Here is a 23,315-nt window from a genome sequence, read left to right on the forward strand (position 1 = left end):
GAAGAACAAAGAAATCAGTCCTGGTAAGATTTTCCATTAATGAATGTCAGAAACCTTCTTCTCATTTTATCTTCTCAAACCCAACGACGCCCAATGATCATCAAGGCCTGAGGAAACCTTGATCACTGAGTCATACCAGAGCAGAAGCTGCAGTTTCTATTTCACTCACCTTTTCTCATTGCCATAGGATTTCTGTGCGACTTTTGCATGCAGGATCATGACAGTTTGGTCACCTCGCTCCTTAAGGTAATTCCTCATCGCTTCTCTGCAAGATCAAACAGAAAAGAGAGAGAGAGGCGTTCATTAAGAGGCCAGCAGATGAGATGAAATGATAATGGGTATGTTGAGACTGAGTCAGAGAGATCCTTGAGGGTAGCTGTGGGGACCGTACCGTTATGAATGCACAGAAACACAAATGCACACATACACTCGCAATGACCTCTGAAAAGCCTCAGAGCCGGCACGGTCTGCTAGCCAAAAAGCTATGTTCTCCCCCAGCTGGGTCCATTTGAGGTGTGGAGGGGGCTGAACCGTTAATGACCGGCTCAGAGGGACAGCGAGGAGCAAAGGAAAGGAAGAGAAGAGAGAGAGGGGGGGGAGACGAGGAAGGGTTGACGGGGGTAGAAGAAGAAAAAAAAAGAAAACACCAGAGCTGAAAAAACAAAAACAGAGCTGAGCTCACCAGCAAAGATTCCTCATCTCGTGTCAAAATGTTGCAAGGTCCGCGCTCCAATTACTTCTGTCAACTCCGCCAAACCCTCCCACACCTCCCCCGTCCCCCTTTACACAAACAAGCCCAAAATTATTTTAATATCTGGGAGAGAAGTTTGCTGGACTGAGAAGCAAGAGGTCAAAGATCTGGGGCTTAGATGCACAATTAAGACGCATCACACACATGGACATTAACGCACCCCGACCCAATCAGCGCACACGCACAGATGTCAGCGACACCTGACACGCCGGGGCGCTCAGAGGGCTTCCCACTCAGACACACACACAGCTTTCCACTCTGCCACGCAATACTGGGCCGCACGCTCGGGTTAGACAGGACCTTTGTTATGAAAAGCAAGGGGCCCCTAACAGTGTGTGTGTGAGGGAGGGGGTGACGAGGAGGAGGAGGAGGAGGAGGAGGAGGAGGAAGGCTGGAGGGATTTTGGTTTATCCATTTCATAATGGACTGGGAAATGTTTTATTTCTCACCTCACTGTGTGATGAGACAATTATTTTCCTGGATGAAAGCTGCAATTTGAGCCTCACGGCAACCCAAAATTACACTCCGTTGTTTATTCGCTATTTTCCAAAAATAATCATCGTCTGCGGCGCGTAACTGAAGATGACAGAGGTGCAATCCTAGAATTCCAAACATTTGACGCCATTTAACTGATCCAACGCAATCTGATACCATTTACACACCACATGGAGAAAATTATTTCTTTTCCTGAAATAAAGCCAGGAGAAAAGGGCACAGTACATTCACAAGCTGAGGTTTTTCTTTTTTTTTTTTTTTTTTTGCAAGGATGTGCTGAAGTATCTCACTTTTCTTATGTTTACATTCAATGACATAACCTTCCTCTGGGGCTGAAATGAGCGATACACTCACCAGCGTCAGATAGAGACACAGTAGAGAGACTCAGCTCTGATTGATTATATGGAGTCCGAACCTGCTGATGTCAGACCTGCAGGGCGGGCACATGTCACTGGACACCTCTGATGATGTGACAGGACCTGCACGACTTGCAGGAAGGGTGACATCACAGATAAAACAAAAGACTATAGATATAAGAAGATATACACACTGACGCAGTATGTGTGTATATTACCGTTACAATAATGAGTCAGTTAACAAGAAATGAATCAGCAACTATGGCGTTTTTCTCATATTTTATAGTCCAAACAATTCATTGATTAATCGAGACAATAAACAACAGATTCATCAATAACAAAAAATTGAGATTAACCGCAGATTTCCAGAATAATCCACTTTCACAATCTCTCCCATCTACTAGTGTTCTGGTAATCAAACTGCCCTTCTGCTGTGTGTTGTGAAAACACGACTTTCTGCTTATGTTCCGTTTCCAACGTCACCTCACAAAGTCCAATTATCACCTCTTAAAATCAATCCCCCCCCAAAAAGAATAAAAGTTGAATCAGCCACAATCCCCCAGCTCTATAATTAATGTCATCTTTTATTCTCTGAGTAAATATTCACAAACATTGCAGCATAGTTATTCTATGACACCAGAATCTCACAGTGGTGTTGGGTAGGCTTCGTGCGACAGCCTTGGCTTGTGGTTAACACTGTTTCACTGCTCACCAAACTGTTCCAGACCACTGTGGCGGAGTTGGGGAGAGACCGTTCCCCCCCTGTCAAGACAGAAATGCCTCACCAGAAGATTAAGCTTTCACTTGCAGCCGTTCTAAACGCGCTGTCATCGGCAATGCCCTCTTAAGCACGGCTACCCACTTCACAGCCACCTCTGAATAACCTCTGAATAGATAACAAAGATGCCCCAACATGTGGCAATGATCACATGAAACTGAATATCCTGGGATCAAATGATTAACCCAGCGGTGGGTCCGTCTTTACAAACTCGTGTCATGTAGCCAAGCATTGTTCAAACCCACAGAATTTTATATTAAATTCTAGTGGGGAACCCAGCGTTTACAAAGATACCAAATATGTCAGGCTGAATTTTGAGGGAAAGTGTATAATACTTTCTTCAAATTCCTTCCAGTGTAATGTTGCATCGCAGCCATAAAAACCATGCCGTCGATATTTATGAGGCGATGACGTAAACCGTAAAAAAACAAAAAGTTTAAGGATGGGGAAATTCAGGGCGAAATCACGACTTTAAAGGGACATTCACAAGAGGGGAAAAACAACCACCTAAAAAGGGAACAAATGACAATGACACACCCAATGTGCAAAACGCAGAGTGTCTAGAAAAATATGTAGATGTGGCTCCTTGTCATCATCTAAACAGAACTGGTCATTCACTAGTGAGCATCTTGTATGCTTGTGCCAGACGCATGACACAGCCACACCAGTATTTCATGCACCATTCATTGCCATGCTTGAGTAGTAACTGGGTACTTAAAAACCAATAAAAGCTTAAGTTCGCAGAAAAAAGAAAATTCAGTCATCTACTCACACCATGTTGGATTAAGTTTTCTAGTCATAGCAAAACATTTCTGGAGCTTCACAGCGAAAAAACAAAAACAAAAAGCAATTCACCTAAACAACTGAAGAAGATGGGGGCTGAAAAACAACAGTAAAAATGTAAAATGGCTCCATACAGCTCATCCGATGTAAACCAAGTGTCGGGAAGCCCTGAGATCACAAATTGATTTGAAAAGATGTTATTTATACCCCTTTTCAAGCCAGATTCTTCTCTGAGACTTGGATTACACCAGGCGAGCTGTATGGAGCCATTTTATGTTTATTTCAGTTGTTTTTTATGTATCTACTTCAGTTTTTTACGAGAATGCTGCAACACTGTTTTTCTGTGAAGCTCCAGAAATGTTTTGTGGACTACGAAACCTTTCTGGACTTCACTTTACGGCACGAGGGTGAGAAGATAATGACTGACATTTCATTTTTGGATAAATTTAACCTTTAAAGGACAGTGATAAAAGAGAGAATGGAAATCTGATAGTAGTCCAGCAACGTTTTTAAGAGATGAGGTACAGTAGGGAAATGATAACAGTAATGATGCTCAAGAAGCTGCCTGTAATCGATGACTTCATTATCTGCCCGTAAAGACAAAAATGTGATGCAACTGTCGTAACAACTGGCACAGGAGGGGGAAATATGTAGACGAAAACTCATGATAATTGCAGGGATCAGTGACGCTGAAGGGGATAAAAGGGACGTTAGAGTAATCACTCATCTCTTACACATACTGAAACACACACAAGAGATAGAGATTAGGTCTCTTCCTGCGAGCTGAAAGGAAGCAGAAGTGAGAGAGACAGTGACCAGTGCACAGCCTGACTTCCTATGCGAGAGTAGCGTGCAGACACACAAGATGACACAAAAGTCAGACATGTGTGTATAAATAAGACTTATGAATATGGAGGGAGAGTATTCATTAAAAACACTCCAATACAAATATATCTAGAGTTAGACACACAAAGAACCGTGCAAACTGGGAAATCAATGTCCTATTGCATCAGATTTCATCAGAGACAGGAAGTGAGTGTAATGGGCACCTCAATCTTGAACTGAAACACGCACGCACGCACACACACACACACACACACACACACACACACACACACACACACACACACACACACACACACGCACACGCACAAAGCCACATCCACGTGTAATATAAAAATTTGCACACAACAAGGGGCAGGCAATGACAATGCAAACATGCATCTACGCAAAAAAACGATTTTTTTATCGGCAAGGTTGGCAGTTAAGCCGCAAGCAGATTTGTGATGCAGATGGTGACCTGAACCAACAAGACACTTGCACAGTTAATCAGGCCGTATATGCAACGTGCAGGAAATACCAGCGAAGAAGAGCTGAAACAACACAACACAGGCGCAAACAACCACACAGAGAGAGTGTCGCACAAAGTGGCGGACAAGGAGCAAATGACACAGGTGTTTGATGGCTTTTTTTTTTTTTCTTCTTAGGTGAAGAAAATGTATGAAGGGTATTCATTAAAAAAGAAGAGGAAGATGAGGAGGTGACAGATGTATGAAGCGAGGAAGGAGAGAAACAGGTTAACATACAAGAGAAAACAAAAGAGGAAATGCTTGACAAGTGAGACAAAAATGTGTCAGACAGATTCATAAAAAGAGATACATATTCAACAGCAGGCACTACAGGGGGTCGGGCGAGCGTGCAAGTGTGTGTGTGAGAGAGGAGGGGCTAGGTTAAGCCAGGCTACAGATGCAGCCGAGCAGACAGGCATCTGTCCTGTACATCTGCCACAGCGTCTACAGCAGAGTGGGGCTGTCACAAGACCCCCTGTGAACACACACACTCAAAACACGCGCGTGTACACACACACACAGTGGAGGGGCATATTAAAACACACGTGCGCGGTGGAATAGCTCAATTAACACGATCAGACTGCAATTAGTGTGCGCCCTCGTGAATCACAAAAGGTAGATTACACACATTCGTGGTGTCAGGCTCGGGGGTTAAGACATCAACAATCAGCTGCTCCAGGCTGCCGCTCACCCTCCACTTTAATCTATTCTCCGTTTGTGAATCTACGAGTGGTGACCTGAAGAGAAGAGCCTGCACAATGTCTGATGTTTGACCTCCAGAAGGCCCTTGTGAGCCTCTCAAACGCTGATAGGAAGTTGCCTAAAACAACAGGATCGTGCTATGACTCGGACCAGATCACAGCTCTGATGTGATACTGCACAACGACAGTTTTAAAACAAAGAGCAGTGCTGAAGAGACAAAAGTGTGCCTAAAAGCATCAACAGCCATTGAGGGAAACAAATAGATGTTTATACTTTAAATTCAGTGCAAGCTGAATGGCGGATGTGAGGGCTGCGACTAAATATTATTTTCATTGCAGATTAATCTGGCAGTTATACTCTTGATTAATCGATTAGTTATTTGGTCTATCAAATGTCTGAAAATGTAATTGTTTTTCTCAAAAAGAAAAATGTCAGATTAACAGATTAGCAAAATAATAACCACTAGTAGATACATCGCAGTCTTTTCACTCAAAAAGATGGAGGGAAAAAATGCAAAAGAAAATTATTTTAATTAAAAAAAATTTCAAATGCAAGTGTGCAATTGCAGAGCAAATATTAGCCTGGACAAAATTTGTGGTTATCAGGGTCTTATTTTAGTCTGAGTATGGACATTTTCGATAACTAAAAGGCTGTTTCTATTGAGCGTTTCCATGTGAGGCGATGGATTCTGCAGAGCTGTTGTTTGGGTGAATAAGCCCTTGAAGGGGCGGCTCCCCTAACAGAGGAGGCAGCTTATCCCGCCTGTATGTTCATGTGTTGTGTCTGTTTGTGTGTGTGTCTGTCTGAATCTAAGATCTGTGTGTGTGTGTGTGTGTGTGTGTGTGTGTGTCATGTATTGCATTTCCAGTCGAGTAGCCTTCCTGACAGGGAGGCCCTGCAGGACCCAGAGAGCTTTAGCTGCCCTAAAAAGCCCCTGCAGGACGGTGCACTGTTTTAGCTGCCTGACAGAAAACCATGGGGCTGCAAGAGGAGGGACAAGTGGGTGTGAGTGAACATGCAGACACGAGGACACTGAGCCAGATACAAAGAGACAAACACACAGAACACGACACCGGGAGACACATGGGTACACAGACACTAACACACAGTAAAGTTGTTGTGTTTTAAGCCTTTAGGCTGCTGGGTAAAGACTGCTTTGTGCCCGTCATATTTCTGGCCATCGAAACCATCACACAAATGGACGGGCCTGCGCAAGCCAGCGGACTGGCAGCACATGAATGAAGAGGGGGACACATCAAAAAGGTGCTGGGGCCCCTTTTTCCAAAACCATGCTCGGCTGTTCCAGGCACGACGCAACCCCTCATTTTCCCCGCTGAGCGCCACGCGCAAACGACGAGCACATACACACACAAACACGCAGGCAAACCCATGCCCGTTCCCAGTAACAAAGAAATAAAACACCAACAAGCAAACAAGTGCACACACACGCACACACACACACACACACACACACACACACAAACATAAATCTCCAGAAGCAAACCACAACATCCATCAACGTTATGTGTTCACCCAAATGTTGCTCCAAATGACTTGGAACAAACATGAGAGGAGCAGAATAATCAAAAACTTGCAGCGCTGCTCGTCAGAGCTGAACACAGTACAGTGCATACAGAGTGCAAGTTTAGACTACAAGTCCTCAGTAAAGGTGAATTATTGCTTCTCCGTCTTGTTTCTCTGCAGACGATGGGGTTCATTTCAACACAAGCGTATTAAAGAATGTCCCCGAGGACTTGAAAGTGAAAAATTACAGAGCTCTATCTAATAAACAATCAACAGCAGAGCAGAAATGATGTAATACAGCAGGAGTCAACAGATAACAGCTGTCCAGTGGTGAAAGTATGTATGATCAGGCCAGCAGTGCACAGTAAAGCTACACATGCAATGTTGCGGCATTGCCAAATTAATGTGCTTTTGTTGTGGCAACAACATGCAGCCAATCAGCACTGTATTTATTCTCAAATGCATTTCTAACTTAATCAACAGTTTTAGAAAATCATCACTAGCTCCTCAGAGCCCGAACCATGGATTTTATGCAGTTGTTTGTTTTTAGTACTGGTGCGCCTAACTTTTTTATAATTGTGCACCAGCACATAATTTAGCGTCACCCAATAATATATTTTAATTTGATTTCTAAACACATTTTGTAAATGATTGTATGCAGGAATAAGGTGGTTGGTGTTTGTTAAAAATATTTTATACATTTTTTTAATCTGATCTCTAATCTCTAAATACAAGGAGCAGTGGTGCGACCAATGAAAATGTTTAGTCACACTTGATAGATATTTCGCCACATGTGCGACCCAAACAGTTGCACCCTGGAGCCTTCGCACAGCTGGAAAAATCCCTGTTAAATTCTTTCGGTGAAGAGGATTGACAATTACAGGCAAGAACTAATTTTTCTCGCATTTAAATGGAAGTTTACACTGAGACTCGTCTTTTTACATAAAAGTATTGCGTATATTATATCTGAGATGCAACTTGTTTTAGGCAATTTGACAAGGATGACAGTTCAAATGATGTCGCTGTAATTAAAATGTGTATGTTAAGAAAACTGGTGTTTCTGGTGCCGGCTAGTGAGGGCAGTTTGCAGATGTTCTTAGCTGATTTTGAAGATCTCTCAAAAATCTAACAATATTGAATCACTATACTAACAAGAAACCCTCTACACACAGGTAGACATACAAATACCACTTTGACAATACAACAAGGTCCTAAGGAAAGAATGTGTTGTGTGTGTGTGTGTGTGTATTCATGCACTCACCTTGTTAGGCGCTGTGGCTGAGGGCGCTCCCCGAACTTCCTGCAAAGACACAAAGTGAGAAGAAAACATGAGTGGGCTGGCTATCAACCACAAACACACACACAGAGTAAACACTGCATTACACAATGGTGCACCTACACACACACACACACACACACACACACAGGCTTGTCACTGTGGCCTTGACAGTGTGTAGCAGCACTGTGCTCAAACAAAGCCAAGTGACAGGACGTGTCGGTGGATGTTTTTGTGTTTTCATGAAAGCAGGCAGGTGAAAGCAGGTGTACAGACACTGAACTTAATTCAATGTAACTCATGTTGATGGCATGCCAAAACTGGTTGTGCATCATCAGAAAAATACACTGTTGTTTCAGATTTCATTTGCCATTTTAGCTACTATTATTATTGCAGAATAACGTGAATTCCTTGATGGCAAACTCTGACTATTTATCTAAGTCATCTAGGTTTTTACAGCTTTAACCATCTAATAGATGTGGTGGTGATACAGACCTCATTGTGTGACGCTTGTGTGAATGCTAAAAAAGCAACCTGATAACAACAGCAACAGCCCTCTGACTTCATGTGTGCTGATCTGAACTGTAAAAATGGAACAAGGGCATCTGACTTGATCATTTCCTGACACTGCTTTCAGTTCAGTGGTGCATAATCGCTGAGGGCAGATTTGACTTGGTCCGAGGCAACATGCAGCATTGTGAAAACTAGATGCCGCTGGGATTGTAACAGGGTAAATGCTGCTGTATTCTTAAAGATATGAGATGAGATCTATTAAACTCCTGATTCCAGTCTAAAAACAAGACACCAAAAACAAGCGACACCTCTTTTAAAATTACAGACAAAACAAATTATATAGATTTTGGTCTCTCTGACAGGCTTTTGCCTCTTTTTGGTACAGCCGGCGAATCGTCCCCGTCCTTCGAATAATGATTTGGATGACAAATACCATGGCAACGGTAGAAGCTTTCTAGCATTTGGGTCAGCCCTCGGACAAATACTTCAAATAAATGGAAATTTTTGTCAGCAATATTAGTAGATGGAAACTTATAGAAGTTTTTTTTTCTTCTCTTCTTCTCCGTAAAGACGTTTTCGAAACCATCGTTTAGGCTATTTAAAAAAAAAAAAAAAGTCCTGCTACCTGTCGAAGGCATGACACAACGGAAACTCAGATCAACTTTCCGCTGAGTATTTCAATCATATTTGACAGTCACAGTTAAAATGCCGCAGGTTGCATAGCAGCAATGAGGCCCCTGACACACTTCAACATTTAAAGAAAAGTGAAGGGTGATCCCTGTCATCTAAAACTGAGAGGATGACACATGAGTGACAACTTATTTAACTCTTCAAGCATTTCTACATTTCCCTGATGTCGTCCCTCCAGTGATTAATCATTCATTTTCACTATTGTGACAGCGTCATATACCTTTGCTCACTCCAAAGACACTATCCTAAAGTTCAGTGAAGTGTAACTGAGTCATACCTGAAAGTCATAGACTGCATGTAAAAGGAAACCACTGCAAACACCACAAAAACGCCGTAAGTGTAACATCACTGCCGAGGATGACTATTTTCTGGTCAGCTTCTCTGTGTTGTTGGTAAAGCAGTGACGTGTACGACCTGTACTCTGAACTTTTTCATGAGTAATAACAGATCGACACGACATGCAAACGGTATAATATTTTTTACACTGCATGTGATAATTCTCGAACGCATTCATACAGTTTTTTTCTCCTGCTCGCCCCTCAAATCATGTATCTGAATTTTAAGCCACTTCATTTCTTTGTTTAATTAATATGCAAATTAGCTTAAGTGGTAATTTTAACAGAGAAAAAAAACGATTTAAAAAGTGTAGACAATGGCCACTGACAGAAGCACAAGAGTCAAAAGTAAAAGCAGAAAAATCAACTTCCTTTTGTTTCACCTGAGGGTGTTAACACTTCACACGTTTGTCATTAACTGACAGTCAGTACAAAGCCCTGCGTTCAGCCAAACAATCACAGTCTTATTAGTCTCATAAAGTAAAATTACAGTCTGTGTCTTGGCACGTGCAGAGGCTGGATTCACTAGTGTGAGTTCCACCTGGAGAGCTTTGGCATTGTGTCAGTTATTGACACGCTGGCTACCGCCTTCAGCCAGTATCGTCCGTAGAGAGCCAGAGCTCCAAGAGCATCCCAATATCATTTACTTCTGGAAATACTGCAGCTAAAGCAAACATCCAAAAAAAGAAAAAACACACCCTAGAACATGTAGACTAACATCTGTTTAATGAGACACCACACTTAAATTATTAATATACAGGAAGTAGACTTTAAAACATGCTTCCTGGTGATATTTCCACATTTTTCTCTGTTATTTTGTTGATTGGTCAGGCGTCAAATTCATCAAGTGAGGTTCACTGTTCGCCTCATTTGTAATCTAAAAATGTGAGTAAAAAAAAAATCCATTTGGTACGCAGTGCACTGGAAATGGAGCCAGGAAAAAAGTGCCCTGTTTTCTATTTACTGAACCGAGAACAATGAGGAGAACACCCACACGCTGTCTCGCTTACTGCTAAAATATTTATTTATACAACATTTTGGTCTGTTTGGCCTTCATTAGGTCAGACCGAGAATCACTTCTGAATTAGAACATGGCACCACGAATCAGAAGCAAATCAAAGCTAGGTGTTTTTCTTAAAAAAGAAAAAAAGAGCAAGATTGATATACAGAGCAATTGCTGCAGCTCTAAATCAAATCTTGAGATTCCCACCACAATCATTTGCATCATGTAAATGTGTATTTCCGGCAGTGTTTTCTAACATATCAATATATCAAACAGGGGTGTCACTATATGATATTTCAATCATATTCACAATAATATTAAATAAACAAAATATTGATCCAGTCAAGATGTTCGACCTTGTGCAGTTTTTGTTTGTGAGTTCATTTGGTTGCCTTTTAACTAGTAATTGAGTATTTGATGCGTTAATATCATTAGCATGAATTTGTGTAGCTGCGACATTTGTGTAGTGAAAATCAGATCAGAATCACAACAGCCCTAACGTAACTGTATATTTACATTAGGGCTGTCGTGAAAAAGGAGGTTGCTGACAAGTGGCTAATTGAAACTACAGAGGATGGTGGAGACATTAAACTTGCACATTTTTGTAACTCAAGCTTTCAAACTTGCAGATTGATCAATGTATAGAAAAGTGTGTGTATAGTAGGAAGCTTAGTGGTTGTGACACTGAAGTCATGTGACCACAGCGTAGTTTGCTTATAGTGTAATGTTAGCCGTTTACTTCTGGTGATTGCATTCAAGTTTCAATCTTAAAATTGGTCCTAACTGACAAGATTGCCTTGCTGAACAAAACCTGTGAGAATCGTAAACTTTTGTTTGCACAGAGCTTATTTTTCTTATACATCCAGGACGCAGAGACACCAAGAAAAGGTGTACAACGGCACAGACTTGAGCTCTCGCCCATCAGCTTGAAGACCAACTCAGTGATGAGAAGTCCCCAGGCAGCAACTAAAAGGCAGCCTGCATTGGCACCTATTGCTCCAGCTTGTCCCACAGAACCTGCCCCACCCAGGAGCAGAGGAACTCTTTATGGGACATCCCTGCAGCCGGTAAAGACTGTCAAAGGAGGCAAGAACACAGGCAATACAGCAGGGCAGGGCCTGTCACCACTCCCTGAGCTAGAGGAGAGGGGAGGAGGATGCTCAGAGACAAGAAAAGGAGACAGAGGAAGAAAGAGGAGATAGTGAGGCGTGCTGCAAAAGATTGGAATCAGTCCACTACAGCTGAAGCCCATCCCAATGTGTACATCCCCCAGACCGACCCGCTCCTTCTGCCCAAACCCTACAGAGCCCTGCCCCCCTTAAAACCCTCCCAGCCAGGAAGCAACATGAGACTCTCCCAAAAGCCAACACTCAAACCCTTAAAGATGTAAAAAAAAAAACTATACACTTTAAGTCATGAAATTGTGGGTGTTGGTTCAAGGCCAAACAGGGCAGCACAGTGGTTCAGTGTCACCACATACAAACGTCATGTCAGGTTATTAGTGTTTCTCTGCTTGCACAGCCTGCCTACATGTACCAGGATGCATTGCATGCAACATCGTAATGCTGCACCCCCCAATTCTTCCGAAACCCGTGTAGAAAAAGGCATCTAAAATAAGTTAGCTATGTCAAGAGAACATCTTAGTTGTCATTGTCATTAGTTGTTATAATACTAGATATATATTTGTTTTAAATAAGCCAGTGTTTTATGTACATATTTTATTTAATAACCTTTAGATCCTAGTTTAGTGAGAAAAGAAATTGTAACATTTTTCACTATAAAAACAGTGGACACTTTCTACTTATTGGCTAATTGGATGGATGAACTATTAATTGTTTATTGGTGAAATGAAGTCACAGGTAGCCTGCCAATTCAGGTCATATTTCAAACAACACTAAATGCATAAATCTGGGTTCACCATCTGACCACTTGAGTGTATTATTTTGTGGTATTAATAATGATAAAAAATAATCATCAAAAGAACTGGACTCAATCAACATGCAGCTCGCTAACGGTGCTACAGCTGCGACTGTGAGGAATATTATGTGCTAAGTTCATTGCCTGTGATCCGTCTGCTGAGAAGAAGAGCCTCATGGAAATGATATTCAAAAAATCTTCACTGCATTAACAAACAAAATTGGTTAAAGCAAGTTATTTGGTGTTTTCAAAGACATTCTGTGAAGCTGAGGAGGATTACTCTGTTAGTGCTCAGAGGCTGCCGGATGCGAGGCTGTGAGCCGTCTGTAGTTCTATGGTTGCAGTTTTTAATGAGGTCTCCTCCTCTGGAGCAGGTTTGGACCTCATGGTGAAGGCCTGCTGCAGGTTTACCGCCAGGTTGGACTCATTGTCACATGTGAGCTGCAGCCCTGTGTGCTCTCGGAGACGCTGCTTGGCTCTGTGCGCACTCAATGCGCTTCTTCGTGTTGCGCCCTTGACATGCCCTCTCGAGCTACAAAATGTTTTTATTTATTTATTTATTTATTTTTTATTTCTTGGGAAAACGGGAAATACTTTGAAGTGTATTTCCAGGGATACTATTTAATGGAATTAAACCCTCATATGTATTCATGTCATCCTTTTGGTCTAAATGATTTCTTATTTCTACATTTGAATGAATGCTTCACAGGTTCTGTTTTATTCTATTTTGCCTCATTTTTAGCCATATATAAGCTCAAACATGTTGAAAAAAAAACAAAAAAACTATGACAATACTTCTGAAGAAGGTTTCTAGCACGTTTACGCAAGTCAGGGGTAACATTTTCATGCAACGGACATGCGCTGCCGTAGGCTGGTTGTCTTCGACAGTACCCAACAAAAACTGCCCACACCAAAAATTCATTGCAGCCGCATTATTTCTGCTTCTGTTGGTGTCAGACGGCGTTTGTGGGCAAATGGGCAAACAGTCACCATACATGTCAGCAGTTCTGGATAGTCGCCGCCCACCATTTCCACTTATTCAGCTGCAGCACAGTCTCTCTGCTGAAGTATTTATAGCACTAAGTATTTTGCTTGCGATAACAGTAGTGAGCAAGCAAGCACAGGATAGCCAGCTAGCTATGGGGCCATGCAGCTCTATGCTGTATAATTGTGACAGTTGTACAAAGTATGCCGACAGCCTCAATAAGAATTTACAGTTCATTAATGGCGAATAATACAATTATGTATTTTACCATATACATATTAAAGCCTATTAATAAACTGTGATGTTTAAGAGTTACTAGAGTCTTTCTGCTGTTCTCTGCTACTAGCTTAGAAAGGAAAAGTAATATATTGTTGTCATGTAATAGCCTTGTTATATTTATCTTTTAAAAAAAATGTTAAATTCTATGCCCTAAATGTTATCAACTTTTCCTGTTGGTGTGGAAAATGCTATCGAATGTAATTTTTTTGAATCCCAGTTTCATGGCTAAACTAATTTCCAGAGCTTGTGACAAACATACTGAGGTCAAAGTCCCCACAGCGTTCAATCAGCCTCTTGCTGCAGCAACAACAAACGATCAGAGCGTATGTCACTGCAGATATGTGACAAACTGTTCTTAAGCAGCACTACAATGCACATACTGTAGGTTTGTAGTAAAGTTAAAACACTGCAACTGTCTTTTCTTTAATAGCTTACTGACTATATGGAAACATTTTGAGTGCCTTCCTTTTTACAGCAATGCACCACTTTTCAGAGGTAACAAACACTGACCTATCAACATCCGTCTATTGATGCACCACAATAACATGCAGATAAAGGCACATGGCTGGCATAAAGAGGATGTAAGCAGCACGTGGATGTGACTGTATAGAGGGGTGTGTGTGTGTGTGTGTGTACATGTGTCAAGAGGAGCAGAGTGTGTGTGAGTCAGTTTTTCTCCTTATGTAGGATGTGGTAGCGTTGCAGGCCGCTGATAAGTGTGTCAATACACCTAACATGCCGTCAATAAACACAGATTGTGTGTCGCTCGTCTGGTGAGGGGTTTTGGCACGCAGGCGTGGTGCGAAATTGAAAAAAGAGGCACGCAAACACAAACAGAGGGATGAAAATAGCAATAAAAAAAAGCAAGGGAGAAGAGGCAGAGAGGGGATAAAGGGCAGGAGGAAGCGAGAGAAACTGAAAGCATGATTGGTGCAAGAGCCAGAAGGAGGGAGTGGAGGTGGAATAATTATAAAGGAGGGCAATCAATAAGGTTCCCACAGCGAAACACTGATGCCTCAACTGGCTAATGGATTCCAGACGGCTCTCTTCTCCCTCCCATCCTCCCCCCCCCTTCTTAACCTCACCCCTTCCACTGCAAAGACGGAGCGATGGAAGAGAGGATACTGCAGGGAGTGTGGGGTGAGATTAAAGGCGAGGCAAGAAGCGGATACGTTGTGGAGAGAGGGAGAATGGGATCTACGCCGAGCTGAAGTGGAAGGATTTGGTGGATATAGAGAGAAAAGGAAGGTGAAATAGGGGAGAGAGGGCGCAAGAAACATGAATCAGTCGAGGCTGCTTTCACACGCTACTTTTTGAAGATTTTGTAGCATTGATCATAAAAATAAAAGCCTTATGAAAGTACAGTATGCATGCATCAAAATTCACATCCTTAATCTCAAAAAATCTTAGTACTTCAATGGGATTCTATGAAACGACTGCGGACAGTACGGCCGGTTTTACTGTGAGGGAACGATGTGTGAAAAAGAGGCGAAGTCGGTCAGATGTGTTCAAGAGTTGGGTTTGCAAATTCTGTGAAAAACCGCCGTTTTGTATCACCTCCACGCGCTCACTTTCGACACACTCGCTCGAGAGACAAACACCAAGACAAAGGAGACCAAACACAGGAAACCGCAAAAGGTAGATTTGCAGAAAGAAAAGAAAGGCATGGTGACTGTTGCATCTGCAGTTTATGAAGGGAAGGCCTGAGTATGAAATGGCATGCATGGTGGCAAAGTTCAAGAAAGTTCAGGCACAGAATTTTTGACTTCACATAAGTGTCAAATCTGATTTATATCAATTGTAATGAGCTGCATAAAAGCCAAAAGGGTTATTACAGTCACAGAATGACTTAAAGCCCTCTTGTCCATTAAAGTAAGATAGTCACTTTTGTCTTCCCGTAACACTTTTACCATTTCAAATGTGTATTTTTTAAAAATGTTTTTCAACCTTTTATCTACTCATGTGGCCTATTTCTGTTCTATAATTTTGTTTTCCGCATTTTAATCCGATTTTGTGAGGCACAGAGGGCTCCATCTCTGCAAAAGTGTGACACATGCAGCTATTTAATAAGTGCTCACACCCAAAATTTGTCTCATCTTTTTCCTTTGCGAATAATACCCTATGACGTGAGCTGCAGCACCAAATGCAGCCAACTGTGAGGACGAAAAGAGACTATTTCTTTGCCTCTAACACACACGCAGACACTCTTAAGTGAAGCCGGAGGTCAATGGAGGAAAAGGAAGCTGTGTTAGATGAGTTTTGTCTGATTTGCTCTCCATCCGTTATCACCACTCTCCCTTCCCTCCTCCTCACCTCCTGCTTACTATCACTGATTCAGCAGGATACGAAGAGGCTGACAAACACTGCGGTCGAGCTGCAGTGGTGACAAATCAAGCAACAGGATAGGATTCACTACAGTACTAGAGCATACAGAGGGTTATACCAGCAAGAAAATAGTAACACAAACACATGATTACTGCTGATACCAGGTCCCATTTATCAATTATGTACTTATGAGGACTAGACAAAGAAGCCAAAGCAGCAAATTTAAGCCAAAATACAAAACAAATACAAACTTCTTCATTTAACATTGCCATCAACTGCACCATTTCAAATGTATTTTAGCAGTATATGATGTGAAACTGGTGTACTGGCAGCACTTCTGCCATTAAAAAATCATCAACTAAAAAAAGAATATGAGGAAGCAATCATTTCAAAAGTCAAGTATGTCTACTTTGCGGATTAATCTTCAACAACACTACTGGAGTTTGTTGGCAGTTTTGTTAAAACAGAGCTTACAAAAGTCCAAACCTGAACAAAAAGACTGAATTAAAAGTAAATATTTCTATGCCAACAACACTGCTTCCAAATCAAATAAGAGTTATTTTGATATCAACAGCACATGACAAAGATTTTTAGCTGTGTAAGGAGAATTGCTGCTTTTCAAGCCTTGTAAACCACTAAACTCATGTGCCATACACTCCTCTTCCCTTCCAGGTCTGTTTATGAAGCCTGAAATAGGCCCTTTTTACTTTGCCGATATCCCATTAGGAACATGATAGGCCCATTAAACAGCAGGTAGCTTACCCTGGCATGGTTACTCATGGGCAAGTGTGCCAAGGCCAGTGGAGTGGTATGAGATGAGACACACTGTTGTTCCATCTACAGTGGAAGAGGATGTCCTGACTCGGGGCTTTCACTGGGAAGTGAGAGTGATGTCACTGTTGGCTCACAGGGTGTTGAGCCTGTGTCTATCAAATACTTGGTTGTTCTTACACCATTTTTAGGAGGGCATCAACTTTGGTAAATATCAAAGCAGGACAAGTGTTTGCATTAAACTGCCAACGGAGCCAGAAAATAGAAGGCTGGGGCATAATCCTAACTTTTTTCTGATTTATCAGTTAAGTCAATCAAAAGAAAATGAATACCAACTATAGTGATAATCAATTTTTTAATTTCAGTCATTTTTCAAGCAAAAATGTCACAAAAATACTGGTTCCAGCTTCTTTAAAGTGAGGATTTGCTGCATTTCTATGTCACTTTTGGCAGTAAATGAAAAGACTTTGTGTTTTGGACCAAAAGAAACAAAAGAACAGCACTTTGGGCTCTAAGAAGTTGTAAAGAGCACTTTTTGCAATTTTTTGGGACATTTCATGAACTAAATTAATCGTAGTGATAATTAACTGATTAAAATAATCCTTAGTTGCAGAACTAATGCTAACACCAGACAGTCAGACTTCATTGGGACCCTATTTAGTAAACAATTCTGGTTTCAAATACAGCTGCAACAATAAGACGATTAATCAAACTATTTTGATGATTATTTCACTCATTTTTCAAGCGACAATGCACAACACAAACATATTTGCTAATTACAGCTTCTCACATGAGAGAATTTGATGCTTTTGTTTGTACTTTATGATATTTAACTGAAAATCTTTTGTTTTTAGACTATCAAACAAGACAAGTACGTGAATCCATCTCATTTAATTCTGGGAAACTAACATTCATTTTCACTATTTTCTGACATATAACAAACAAAACAATTAATAATTCAGAAAATAATGGAAAGAATGGATAGTGAACTATTGTTACTTGCAGTCCTAGTTTCAAATTTGTAGCATACAATATGACACTGCCTCTTTATAGAGAGAAAACGTGTTATTTATAAATTAAAAATACAGTGAAGGTTATCAGCAAGCTTATACTCTAAAAATCTTCTTTTATTTGTAAATTTTACCATTACTTTTGAAATGTAGAGGTAGGCCGCTTAATCAAATAACTACAGTTTACAGCAAACTTGGCTTTGGTCGTGGCTGCCACCCAAGCGGGGATGTACCCAACTGATTTATATATTCATTCATCTATTAATACTGGCCAATAAAAACTCACTTTTGGTTCCATCTCTAGTCACCAGGCAGGTTTCTTGTGCTAAAATTCATTTTGTGTTGGTCAGACAACACCGACATATTTTTTATCTTCTCATTAAACATCTAACTATACAACAACTTAATGTTTGTAACAGTTGTATGAAGACCAAATGTGATATTTTTAGTGATGGTATTTTCTATTGTCCACTCAAAACCAAAGGCTAACTGAAGGTACCACTGTAAAGAAAAGATGGATTTCAGTTCCATTTAATCTCGAGGACGATGGCTGGCAGAGGCACATTGCTTTGCTTCATCTGTTGGCTTGACTGGCTTGTGACTGACAGAATGAGGGTCCTCCTAACCGAACCACAGAGAGCACTCACTATTGGTTAAAACTTTTCAGACACAGACAAAAATCAGAGAAGTAGAACGTGGAAGTATCACACACTCACTCCCGTCATGTCACCTGCTTGTTTGCCTGAACGCACACATTAATCTGACTGAGACACGAAGGGAACATCCTTCATGGTGTAAAAGTTTACAGCCTGAGATTTCCAGTCTGATGCAACTTTGCAAAGCGAGATTGTCAGCTTCTCTTTTTACAGTGATGGATTACGTTCGCCAACCAAATTGTTCTCTGCGCTGGTTGGAGCTAAACTGTAGCCCGAGAGCCATGGGAAAATTGATAAAAGCTCCTCCGTCCTGCCAACAACAATATTCTGAGGGAAAATGAAATGCTTGTAATGTTTTTGGAAGTATGTAGGCTTTAAAATGTTAAGAATAAAACTGAATATTGTCTTTCAGGGACTCTTACTTCTGCATACCAGTCCAAAAATATTACAGTAAGCATTTAATAAACCAACACCACTGGCAATATTGAAAAAACCTACCGCAGATTAGAAATTCTACTTACTTTATTCCCAATATAAATTTTCATTTGCTTTGGCTTCTTTGTAATGCGCACACAGATGTCGACACATATGCAGAGGCTGACAATCAGACTGACACTTTAATTTCTCAGAAGCTAAACACAAGAGCAGTCGGAGGGTGACAGACCATATTTTTGTGGTAGCTTATTAAAACCCCACACCTCTAACCAGCAGCAGGCACGACTTGAAGACGCAGAGTGAAACTCCATACCAAACCTCCCCTCAGGCCTCGTTCACAGAGCACACACGCAACCACAAACTCATAGTGAGCATCTCTGGGCCGAGGAAAAAAAAATATTTGTCAAATCTGGACCAGAGGTTGGCTGACTGTGAGCGGCAGACACCAAGTCATCTCTTGAGATGGCAGTTATAGCAGTCGAACAGGCAGGCAACAAGATTTTTATCTTCAATTTATCAGGATTATATATAGATTCTGCTTTTCAAAGTCATGTATCTTTATTTGATCTGAAGATTTTGGCCAGTGGTCACAATTGATGATAGTGGCCAGCAATAAGACAACCACAATCACTGTGTAGATAAAGATTCTACTTCACAACAAAACATATGATCCTGTTTTTAGACTGAAATGTCACAACATGTCAGCTTTACAAGAAATCTCAACAATATAAAGACAAAAATAAATATTCAGCTTAGCAAAACGCAGCTTTTTCTAAAAATCAGATCAATGTTTTAAAAGTCAACTAAATCTTACTGTGGTTTGTTTTACTGTAGGGCATCCATGAGGAGCCGGCATCACCTTTGCAAAATATGTTGGCTAACGCAAGGCTCAAGACTAATTTTGTCGGTCACAGAGGTGTCCAGAAAAACAATAAACGTCCTGAAGTGAATGTAAACCTTCCCAACATCAAAGTGTTTCTTTACTTAATTATAATCTTTAGTTTTAAGTTTAAAGTATTAGTATTCAAAGTACAAGTTTTACAATCAAACTGTACTCAACTGAAGTACAACAATACATTTATTTACTGTAAACTTGTTGTCAAATTATACAGCTTCATGTTGGTCTGAACAGAAATTCTCAGTTTCAGTCCTGCACTGTTAGCTTTGTTAGCACTTAGCTCCCTCAGCTAAACACACTGCAGGAACCACTAACGCTAACGGCTAACAAGCTCTCCTGACGATTTCAACAGTGCAATACCGGAGGAAAAAGGGTTTGTCCCATGTCGACAGTGAGTTTAATGCCTACTCTCAGATTTCAATTCGTCATATTTTTCTTTGGTGTAGCGCTGAGTAGCCAGGCAGTGACAGTAACTATAGCAACAACATGAGAAGACACGCTCAGTGCTTGGTTCAGTTATTTGCTAAGCAACAGCCATGCATACATACATGCAGAAGTAAAACAGGATGCCATTAGTCTCAAGACCTGCACAGTTTCAATTTTGTTGCTTTAAATTGTTACGACTAAGAAATGACTGAAATTAAACATTTTTAGATCGATCCCATAGTCTAAAAAACAATGCTGCACACTGAAAAGGCAGAATTTAATTCATTTTTTGTGCAGAATATATGACGTTTGATTAAATATATATCTAACACACTCAAATAACAGCTGCAGACTGCCCAATTTGGCATATCTTATTTTCCACAATCCACTTTATGCATATACTGACGGTCCTGATTAAAAGCCGTTACGTTGATAATCTTATATTATCTTATGATGTCAAATGTATCAAATCTTAGAAAATTTGACATTTTATCGATGAAAGTTTAACTGTGAGAATGTGACTCCTGAAATTGGAATACCATTTATGTTTTTGTTGCCACAGGGGAAATGAAAATTAACACTAAATGTAGCTCTAACTTTCATTGATAAATCACTTTTCAGAGGTCTCTCCCACTTAAATATACAATCTGCAAAGCACAGATAGATTGAATGAATAATAATAGAATAAAATTAACCTCTGGGTGGAGCACGGAGGGAAAACCCAGGGGTTCTCTCATCGCTCTTTGACAGGTAGTTTGACATACGAGGTATTGGTGACAGTGGGATGGCAGTTGCTATGAATAGAGCATCGACCACCCACCTCCACATGCTAACACACAAACACGCGTTAACACACGTCAACACATGCACACGCAACGGGGGGTTGATTGAGAGAGTGTGAACCCAGCCTGCCGTTCATACGGGGATGTGTTTGACAGCTGTGACTGACAGTCCAAACAGTGCGGAGGAAAAAAACACACATCAACACCCGAAGGCTCAGAAGAGACCGAAATACACACCCTGACATGTCCTCAGCACTGTGTGCTAGACTTCTCAAAAGACACATGCTCTTATGCAAAAAGTGCAGAGATACACATACAGTTTTTGCTCTGTTGCTCAGGCATGTATCTGATACTTCTCTAATGAATCAAACAGGAGAAGTTCAATTTTCTGTGGTACCACAACAACATGACCAGATTAATGTTCTCAGACAACCATTAACTTTGAGGATTAAAATTTTGAAGGTCAGCTAAGTTTTATTACCAATATTTTATTATTGTTTTTCTGCTAATAGTTAGACTTTTTTTTTTATTGCCAGAAATTGTTTATTGTTTATTATTTTTTTCAGTAGGGAAAAATGCACAATACATGTATTGTATCAAAGTTGCTTTTCATCTGCAGCCCTGGGCAGATGTTACAGAGGAAAAGGATCAGTTGTGGCTTATTAAACTCTTACACTGTGTAAATTAAATACACCAAAAAAACATCACATGAAAAACTAAGAAAGTAAACAACTATCCTGAGACAAACATCTGAAAAACAATACTACATTCTCACGAGGGATCTCACCATCAGCAATCCCAACATCATTAAACACAGATTACAAAGGAAATTGTTTCCAGGGGACACTAAAAAGGGATGCACATGGCTGGGACAGCTTGTTGTTGCAGTGGTTTGTGACTCTTGAAGTTATTGAAGTTGACTATCCATCAGCGGTGTTGGAATATGAGAAAAAATGTTTTGTTTCTGGGACAAAGAGCATGCCCTGGTTGTGTGCATCACTTTTTCGCACCCCCTGGAAACAGTTGTCGTCTGCACTTCTTGCAGACTTCGTGATATGGTTGTGTTTTCTCTATTTGTATGCGCTTTCTACTTAAGTTGCAGGTTGTGGAGCTCTTATGGCCACCATAAAAAAAAACTACAAGCACCAGAAACAAAGGAAAGGATCAATTTCTTGTTGTCTTATGCCCCATAGTCCACAATGTGTTTTTTTTTGTTACATTTCTGACAAGGTGCATTCCACCTATAATCAAAATCCAACAAAGCTATACAGCTGTTGAGTGTTGTTGCAGCAACATCCTGAAAGAGGGGCATGAATCCAGCTGCCCATCTCTCTAAAAATACACTGAACAATATATAAAACCCTTTTCTTCATGGGAACTGAGAGACATTACAAAGGAAACATGGAAATCAAGACGCTGTAACAACACTAACAACTTAAGCATAGAAACTACGGGCTTTGTTTCCATTTTTAGAGGCAAAGCTGACAAAAAGCCACAAATATGAATGTAAGTAGTGAAACTGATCACAGTAGAACCCAGTTAATCTGCACCACAGATGACACTGCTGAATGCTCTTATCCAAACTGATGTGCAGTGACTGCGCTTTTCTGTGTTGCTTAAGAATGTGTGACTTCTAGTGAAAAGCATGGGTGTTAGTAACCTGTTTGCGAAATGCTCTTGTTCCTCAGCTACAACAGTAAGACACTCTCCATATAAGACTGCAAAATATATGGTAGAGCAAAGGAAATTCTGGTCAGAGCTAGATAATGATCTATGCATCACACTGAGTTGACAAGAATCAAAAACTTGACAGTTCATTGGAATCTACTCAAATATCTTTGTTTTGTAAGATAAACAAATTATTTCCTTTAAAAGATTAGATCAGTTTGAAGGAAAATATTGGCAGCATTGTGTAAACTTCATCTCTGATGTTGTGAAATTAATAATGGTTGACACATTTGGCTGAGCACTTTCATATTTTGTCTACATTTCAGATGGACAAACACACACATATCCATCTTTTGTGGACCTAGAGCTACCCTGGGGACCAAAACACAACCCACAGACGCCAGACGCCATCATTCATATGTTCAAGGTCAAGGGTTAGGGTGTGACCTCTGAGGTCAACTGGCAGGCAGTGTGTGTTCACACATGTGGATGCGGCCTGAAACAGATTATACTATTAATAAACACAGCTGTTAATAATCTGTTCTGATGATATTACTTCATCATAAATACCACCCAAAACATATTTTTAAATAGTTTGTGCTATTTGA

At 40.7% G+C, this 23,315-nt stretch overlaps 1 protein-coding gene across 1 annotated transcript in view; it reads right to left on the reverse strand.

The window, feature by feature from the left end:
• Positions 1-23,315, reverse strand: part of rbpjb (recombination signal binding protein for immunoglobulin kappa J region b) — a 51,710-nt gene that overhangs the window by 10,668 nt on the left and 17,727 nt on the right. Inside the window, exons 2-3 of the mRNA XM_084344721.1 lie at positions 8,000-8,038; positions 170-265 (exon numbers count right to left, since the gene is read on the reverse strand). Coding sequence (XP_084200847.1) covers positions 170-265; positions 8,000-8,038 — 135 coding nt within the window. The remainder of the gene's footprint in view (positions 1-169; positions 266-7,999; positions 8,039-23,315) is intronic.

Source organism: Pagrus pagrus, assembly GCF_965226575.1.
Source record: "Pagrus pagrus genome assembly, chromosome: 22".
NCBI lineage: Eukaryota > Metazoa > Chordata > Actinopteri > Spariformes > Sparidae > Pagrus > Pagrus pagrus.